General features: G+C 39.2%; 1 protein-coding gene across 2 annotated transcripts; it reads left to right on the top strand.

The window, feature by feature from the left end:
- Positions 1 to 864: 864 nt before the first annotated feature.
- Positions 865 to 7,963, top strand: slitrk5b (SLIT and NTRK-like family, member 5b). 2 transcript variants are annotated; one of them, XM_005921398.2, is made up of 2 exons: positions 865 to 1,740; positions 2,200 to 7,963. In XM_005921398.2, exon 2 carries the CDS (start codon positions 2,255 to 2,257, stop codon positions 4,853 to 4,855), a length of 2,601 nt encoding a protein of 866 aa, XP_005921460.1. In that variant the 5' UTR covers positions 865 to 1,740; positions 2,200 to 2,254; the 3' UTR covers positions 4,856 to 7,963. The 2 variants fall into 2 exon arrangements, with proteins under 2 accessions (XP_005921460.1, XP_042076354.1); XM_042220420.1 differs by having other exon boundaries at positions 869 to 1,740; positions 4,197 to 7,963.
- The last annotated feature ends 1,061 nt before the right edge of the window (positions 7,964 to 9,024 follow it).

The raw sequence follows: 9,024 nt of genomic DNA, 5'->3' as shown, positions 1-9,024 counted from the left end.
AGTGCAAGGAGTGTAAACATATGCGTGAACATAAACAAAATGCAAATACACAAAGTCACATTCATTTGAAAGTATATTGAATATATGGCTTTTTTAGTGTAATATGATGTAAGTCAGCTGCACAATACATCAATTAACATAAATGCTAATTTATTCAGAAATAGTGGTATAATGATGGGGTTTAGCTAATGCTGAGGGCCTAGCCTCGGATAAGGAGAAAACCTCTGAAGGCAGAGGAAACAGACGCACAAATGAATTGCATGAACACTGAATGCAGCCTTCATACTCTTTAATATGAGCCACAGGCACTGTCCCTGATGTGCCTGCTCTCCTCCCATGTGAGCAAGAGCCAAGTGGGGAGGATGATGGATATAGCTCCATGAGGATACAGCAGTATGCAATGATAGTTGACATGTTTCCACATGAATGACACTGCATCAGGTTGAGAAGGCCATGACAGGTCTTTTTCTTTATCCTGTGCATTATCTCTAAACTAACATGAAATTTTGCACGCACCATGTGCCACCAGTTCAGATGCTACATCTGATAAATTAAAATGAGAGAAATGAATAATTCACTCTTAATTATAGCGGTGTGAGAACTCGTTCCAGAACTGTTTGGTTTTCATTAAAGCTAGGTGAAAACACAGTCAGTGAGGACAATGACTCATGCTCTGTGTGACTCATAGTTTGCCATTCAGCTTTCACCAAACAGAGTAAGTATCACATCAAATTTAAGAATAATGATATATTTTTTAATTTTCAAGCTCTCTACTGGCAGGTGTGGGATCATAGATACATATCCCAAAGTGGCAAAGTCCCAGTGTGTTCATGCAGTGATGGCCAATGGCATGGTTTTTATTAAGACTGCTCTGCACAGATCACATAAGCACTACATTGGTGTTTCAAAGAGCTGAAATGGGATTACTGTGATAGTTCATTCATGCTGTGACCTGAATTTTGCCAAAATATTTTAAAGCATAAAAATCTAACAGCCCCGTACCTCTCACTGACAGAAGTGATATGGACAGAAAGCTGATCAGTCGAGCACTTTGCAAGGCACCCTGTGTCTTCATCAACCGCGTCTCCGGGTGTGATGTCCAAATATAGCAGCTGGGACGTCAGAGGGAAAACTAACACAGTGTTTTTGGAAAGCCACCTGCCATTATGGGATTGACAGATTATGAAAAGCTGATGTAACTTGGCATCCCGGTGAGGGTTTTGTTCTGAGCATGAATAACAAAAAAACGGTTTAATCAACCGTTTGAACACGGGGCCACGCCTAGCGCGGTGACATCGTTTGTTTTATATATTTAGATTTTTTTCTTTATTTTTTTTCTTTGGAACATCTTTTAGGTCAACATCTTTTGGGGGCTGTATCTCGGTATAATGCTCCAGTGAGCTGATTCCTTGTGCATGAAATGACTTGACATCCTCCCGACCACCGAGTGCGACTCAGTGCGCGTGTGCCTGAGCGTCCACGGAGGGAGAGAGAGAGGGAGGGAGAGAGAGAGAACAAGCAACTTTGTGACCAAGCATAGCTGTGTCTACAGGAACAGCGTGGGGGGGGGGAAAAATCATTTGACAGTTATGGTTGATCAGCGTTTCTTTCATCCCGCATTAGTGACGACGAACGTGCTCGCGTACAATAGCGCCCGTTTCCTATTTCGTTTTGACGGATTAAAAATAAAAGACGCGCCGAAATACCCAGCGAGCCTACATCTTCATCAATGTGCGCGAGGTATGTATTTCCTACCAAGAGTTACACAGAAATTATGAAGGCTATCTTATCTCAGGCAAGGCGCTGTCATACAGAATTTCTGCTAATCTTCTGTAATTTGCAAAGCTTTGCATTTAAATCGGCAGCCTATTTAACAGCACTTCAGGTCTTAACAAGCAAGTATGATATGGGTTCCCCCCTCGCAGTGGATTTAGACTATTGTTTGTGCTTATGTCTTCCTTTGACCTTGCTTTTTTGTTGTTTGACATAGCTTGAAGGAGTTTCTTTCTTTCCTTCTTTTTTTCCTCTTTTCTTTTTCTTTTTTTCTTTAGCCGTTTTAAATCAGCAGGCACAAAGACAGAAGTTACCTCTGGGTAACAGCAATCAAAGCTTTGACTCATGCCGACTAGAGCTCTCTTGTTTAGAAGTTGCTTTCATCGCAGCCCGCCTGTTTTACATCATCCTGTCTTTTATTTCTAGATGACATTGAGGATACCTTAGCAGGACTGTGAGCTTGGCCGTCATTTGCAGGAAAATGCATCTTTGGATTCCATATGTTTTGCTGAGTGCAACGTCAGTGTGCACTGTTGAGATGTTGAGCCATTATGGAGAAATATGTCAAGGACTATGTGCCTGTGAGGAGAGAGAAGGGGTGCTTACAGTGAGCTGTGAAAACAGAGGAATTGAAAGTCTCTCAGACATAAGCCCAGTGTACTTCTCCCAGTATCATCTGCTGCTTACTGGAAATCTTTTGAAAAAGCTATCCACCAATGATTTCGCTGAGTACAAAGGACTTACAATATTACATCTGGGAAATAATGAAATATCTGATCTTGAAGCAGGAGCTTTTAATGGACTGCAGGAATTAAAACGATTACATCTCAACAATAACAAAATTGATGCCTTGAAGGAAGAGTTTTTCTTTGGCCTTGATAGTCTGGAATATCTACAACTTGATTATAATTATATCACTCATATTGTGCCAAATGCCTTCAGCAGACTTCGACATTTGGAGGTCCTGATTCTAAATGACAATTTAATATCTGCCCTGCCCGTAAACATTTTCAAGCATGTACCATTGACCCACTTAGACTTAAGGGGAAATCAGCTCAAAGTACTTCCCTACACAGGTCTGCTGGAGCACATGAACAGTGTTGTGGAGTTGCAGCTAGAGGAGAATCCGTGGAACTGTTCCTGTGAGTTGATTGCTCTTAAAACCTGGCTCGAGAGCATATCATACACAGCTTTAGTTGGGGATGTTGTCTGTGAGTTCCCTTTTCGGCTTCACGGGAGAGACCTTGATGAAGTTTCAAAACAAGAGTTGTGCCCGAGGAGAGCCATTGCTGAATATGAGATGCCACCCCTGCCGCATTTGAGCACCGATGCATACTATAGAACCACGCCAGCTCTTACAGCCTCCTTCGCTTCATCTGGGTTCGCACGGTCCTCATCAAGACCCACTAAGGGACCTCGACAGTCAGCCAAATTAAAATCAAGACCCACAGCTCGCATTTCGTCCAATAAACCACAAAATTATGGCCAAATTATTTCATATCAGACCAAATCCCCTGTGCCTTTAGATTGCCCAACAGCCTGCACATGCAATCTTCAAATTTCAGACCTTGGCCTGAACGTGAACTGTCAGGAGCGAAAGATCGAGCAGATCTCCGACTTAAATCCCAAACCTTACAATCCCAAAAAGATGTATTACACTGGGAATTACATCACTGTGGTTCGCAGATCAGACTTTATTGATGCAACTGGATTAGACTTGCTTCATCTTGGTAACAATCGAATAGCCCAAGTACATGACAGAGCTTTTGCTGATTTGGCAAATCTTAGAAGACTATACCTTAATGGTAATTTAATAGATCATCTTCCAGCTGATATATTTTATGGATTAGATAGCCTGCAGTTCTTGTATTTAGAATATAATGTAATTAAAGAGGTTACATCTGACACCTTTCAGCATGTACCTAAGCTTCAGCTTTTATTTCTAAACAATAACCTACTGAAAACTTTACCAGAGGGAACGTTTACTGGCCTGACGTTAGCCAGACTAAATCTTCGCAACAACCATCTTCGATATCTGCCAGTCAGGGGTGTGCTAGATCAGCTTACAGCACTGGTACAAGTTGATTTGTTTGAGAATCCCTGGGATTGCTCATGTAGCATACTGGAGTTGAAGATGTGGCTGGAGCAGCTCAGCACGGGCACAGTTGTAAACAATGTCATCTGTGGATCTCCTAAGAAACTAGCTGGAGAGGATATGAGATACATTAAGACGACTAATTTCTGCCCTAATAACTCTGATATACTTGCCTCCATGATTCCACCGTCTGAAGAATCTTTTCCTGGAAGCACTATCACCATAGAAACATCCTTGGACTCTGACACTCAGTACAGCACCATTCCTTTATCTGTGATGATTCTTGCCCTTCTCCTCATGTTCATTATGTCTGTGTTTGTGGCTGCAGGGCTGTTTGTGGCGGTGAAAAAGAGACGTCAAAAGAGTCAAAATGAGCAGAATAACTCAATGAATGCTTGCATTAGCTCTCTCAACATGGAATATGGCCTTTACAAAAAAGGATCCATCCCCAAAGTCAGGACCTCCAGCGGACATGTGTACGAGTACATCCCACCTCCTACAGAATCTTCATGCAGAACCACTGCTCACACCCCAGCGGACAATAAATCAGCGGACGGATTTAGAGACTTTGATGAGTTGAGTGGCGCTTTTCTGGGTAACTCGGATGAAGAGCCAGCCAGTAATGTAATAAGCTCAGAATACAGTGCCACCACTCCAGAGCCTCTTAACAAGCCCTCCACCCCTCACCAAAATGACCCGTGCTTCTACAGGGATGTGCTTGAGCCTGACAAGCACGCACGCTACAGCAATACATTGCCATGCAGACATACAGCACATTCATCAAATCAGTATGCCACAGACTTTGATGCGAGGCATCAGTATGTTCCCCCTGAAAGAATACAACAGACAATACTGTATTGTACTTCGCCAAGTACTGTTTATGTGGAGCCGAACAGGAGTGAGTACTGGGAACTGAAAGCAAAGCTTCACATTGACCCAGATTACCTGGAGGTTCTTGAAAAACGAACTACATTCACACAGTTTTAAGAGACTTGGACGGATTTCTGTGATGTATCTATTTTAATCAGAAGTCGTAACATGTCCTAAAAAATAGGCATAATTATTTTCTCAACTTTAGTACAGTGCATTGGGAGTTACAGCGTGCACTTCTCGGAGTCATGCCTAACAGAAGTGAGCAAGAAAAGACAACACGCTTCATTTTAAATGATCACTTAACACTTTATCCCTGTTTTGTTTAACAGTTTGGTTTAATTTTAAAAATATAAAGAAGAAAGCACAGATTCAGGGCTCATATGACTCATCTCTATCCTGGAGCTGTATCATTGACAACAATGTGAGACTGAGCTTTAACTCCCAAATTAGCTTCATTTTATGAGTGCTAATGAACCGTGCAGACGACATGTACTTGTCCCAAAATAAACCAGGTTTTTTGTCACAGATACATGTATTGCTGCCAGTTCTGCCTTTTCAAATTTATTCAAAATGAAACACGTGCATAGGACTAAAACAAATTTGTCCTGCAAATAGATTTATAGCCATGAAGTTGACCTTTTAGGTAGACAAAAGTCACTTAAGCACTGAGCCAGACCCATTTAGCTATGCAGTCCTTGAGGAGTCACAGCTCGGAGGTGATAATATTTAATGCATTAGATCATGGAATAAATTCTAAAGTAATGTTTCAAACCACAGATTATGAGACTCATAAATCGCAGCTCACTTGTTGGGAGGTTCTAAAGAGAATAATCACAATAATTCATATCCTACAAATATATTGAACTGAACCAGTACAATGAAATCCCTCAAAGACTACCTATCTCCAGCCTGACAGCACTAAGTGATTATGATTATGAAAGCATGTTGGGCTGGAGTTAAATTTAATGCATTGTAATTGTGCTCAAAAATGTTGTAACTAAAACATTATACTCATAACTGTATTCAGGTGTATTGTAAAGGAAAGAAAATGAGCTTTAACTGCCAATGTTTGTCATGTGTTACAAATGTGTGCAAACAGTGTGTCTGGCATTTTACATAAACACACGCTTACACCCTCATCTGTTACGTGTACCACTACCAAAGCAGTCCACAAAGAATAACATATAGTTTACATCAAAACACAGTCCTGTGAAATATTGAACCTATAATAACTCTTTACTGTAATTGTCAGAATGTGTCTACTGTAGTATCCCAGTTACAACACATTTGAGTGAATTTACAATACAATGAGATATATCTGCAAAGTATTCTGTCTGAAACTCAGTTCAGATTTTTCAGTGTTTTGGCCTTAGGCTCATACATTATAAACATTTGAGTAACTGCAAATTCTTATGCAAACAAATACGGTTATCGAGCTTTTTGTCAGTTATTTGGTTTATTATGTTTTATTTTATATAAAAAAAGAATGCACTATGACTTTTACAGGTCAAAAATGATGTCACTTTCTGAAATGCACAATGTAGTAGTGTGCATATAGCCATAGAAATAGATTTAATAATTTCACACATAAAGATTACATCTGTCAAAAACTCTTGCACTGCACTATGCATAGATATGGATTATCCTTAGACAATCTCTGCAAACCTGCCCACTGCTCACCCCTCCGTCACCAAAAGCATCCATAAACACAAAATTTAATAATACTATCACATCCCATAACTCCTCATTTGGAATTCAGCACACATGAATATTCAGAGGTACTTTTGTACCACATTTTGGATAATTCATTTATTCGCAAAAGTAATATATTTTTAATTACATGTGTTTTTAGGGGAATACTGAGTGGATTTGCTTGGCATTGTTTGTCTCATTTGTTCGGTTCGGGGTCGCAAGAAATTAGACAGTTTTTCTGCAATTAGCTTGTCTCTTTCTTAGGGAGGGATTGATGGTTGGTGTAACAACTGTGTAAAAATCTGCAAGTGCTTTAGCATTATTAGACTGAAAATCACAACAAATGAATGCAGCGATTGAATGGATAAAATGCATAAAATCTTGAATGCTCTAAAGGAAGCTAAACACATCATGTAGGCATAACGCCACCTAACCAGTTTCTGGGTCAATAGCGAATGCCTAGAAATGTGACTTTCCCTGCAAACATGCAGCAAATTCACATCATATGCAGTATTATGCACTGAACCTGTCATTTTAATTCAGCTAATTACAGGACATGGTGTTTCTGGACCTGGTCTGCATGTCACCAAATATTACACTGCAGTATTAGTCATGCTGTTTACCATGCTGTTTACAGTCTGGGTTTGTTGCCTTTCACGTGTTCAGTCATTTTGTGATTCTTTTGTCACCTGACCTGTCTCTGTGCTTTAGAAATTCAGCAGAACAAATGAACTGAAGTCTGCACAGAAAATAAAAAAGCATGTACCTACACAGCAGGTTTGTTTTTAAAGATTACATTGCTGTGAGTCAGTGTTGAAAACAATGTAAAACTGCAGACATGCACAGACTGATCCACAAAAAATGTTTGTGTTGTGAACAGTGGCTGGCATTTAATTGATTGTGTTTCAACTTCTTTTTTACACGTGTCAGTTTTTACATCCCAAACTACTGTGACAAAAGAGTGGATAATCCAGTATTAAAAGGAAAATGTATTGTGTGGGAGATTCCATACTTTATTTTATTTATATATATATTTTTGGTTTATTTATTTTTTTTACAGAATCTTGCAAAAAAGAAACTGCATAATCGAACAACAGGATCTGCTGTATATAACAGAAATTTGTAATCTGTTTTCTCTTGTTCAGATTTTTGTAATCCTTGACCAAATGCAGATTTTTTTGTCACATGTAAGACTACAAATATTGATCATCCAAAATTGTGTTAAATTGAAATGTGACTGTCCTGTGTATATGTGCAAATGTTCAGTTTGCAAAGAAGACAAGGTGAAGTCAGTGTCTTATTCGATTGTGTTTGTTTTTCATATGAAACAGTGATTTCCTGTGTAAACCTTTGATTTGTAAATAGAACACTTCATCAGCCTTTTCATGCAAACTTGCATCTTTTTTTGAAAAGCAAAAACCTGGTCTCTTCTTGCAAAAACACAGTACAACTAGGAATATGTGGGGTAAATATATCTACAATGTGCTGTTTAGTTGCTAGCTAATGAATAAAACATATGCATTCATTTGATACACTCGTGTTTGTTTTCCCTTCACCCTTTAAACCATGTTCTTTGCAGCAAATGTCATAGTGCACACAGAGGAGAGAAAGTGTTGCGCAAAGCTATTGGCAGTTTTTTTTTCCTTTTTTTCTCTTCTTGCTAAAATTGTTATATCTAATTCAAATGTCTCGATCAAGAGGTGTCATAGTTTCATTCGGACAAATTGGAAATAACGAGAAGGCTATGTTATATAATCAACACCAAGATGGAATATTTATTACTTCACAATGCCTTAGGATTACTCAGTCACATTCAAAGCTATTTAAACTAACTGCTTAAATGATCAATTATGCCATCTATAAATGCTTATCAGATGCCCCAAAGGATTATGACAGCTGCACAAATAGCAGTGCCAAAATAAGCCTTTGGTGCTATTGCAAAACTAGAGTTTCTTGTACATGTTTGACTACAAAATGTTTGACACTGAGCTTCTCGCAGCAGCAAAAAATGTATTTGTTGTGTTGCCGCTGTTGTGTTTAATGCTAAAAAAAAAGAAATTCTTACAGTAACTGCAATATGAACACATCTGCATCCCTATACTAGCAGAGAAACTATACACTTTGCAGAAATAGCTTTCTGGAAGCCCAGTATCCATGGAAACATCCAATTACCTGACACAGAAAAACAATCTAGAGCAAGAGGTACAATGTCAGCACAGAGTTGAACACATTTGTAACTCAAAGAGTTGAGATTTAAGTGAATTGTGTCTTGCGCACATCTCTAAATTGCACACCTTTGTGCATATAGACAAAAGGTGATTTGTAGGATACATGTGCTGCTGCATTATATTTAACCATAACTGACAGACAAAAAATGTGACTGAAAACTGTCAGTTCTAATAAGACGAGTAACAACAGATCAGCGTTTGACTGACGCCATTTGTCAGACTGATGGTGTTATGTTTCTTAGCTGCTTGAAGACTCCAGTTTTTGTGAGGCAGGGGGAAATTAGGGCAGATCTACATTATGTAAGCTTGAAGAGATGTGTCAGGCACTGTGAAGGCAGCATATGACTGTAAGCATTCACCAAA

Source organism: Haplochromis burtoni, unplaced genomic scaffold (assembly GCF_018398535.1).
Source record: "Haplochromis burtoni strain Fernald_Lab_line unplaced genomic scaffold, NCSU_Asbu1 Contig_48, whole genome shotgun sequence".
NCBI lineage: Eukaryota > Metazoa > Chordata > Actinopteri > Cichliformes > Cichlidae > Haplochromis > Haplochromis burtoni.
The sequence above is the reverse complement of the archived record's forward strand: the minus strand, read 5'-3'. Positions and strand labels throughout refer to the sequence as shown.

Bases quoted from the DNA above. Each gene is read 5' to 3' on its own strand.
- slitrk5b (XM_005921398.2), top strand. From the start codon at position 2,255: ATGCATCTTTGGATTCCATATGTTTTGCTGAGTGCAACGTCAGTGTGC.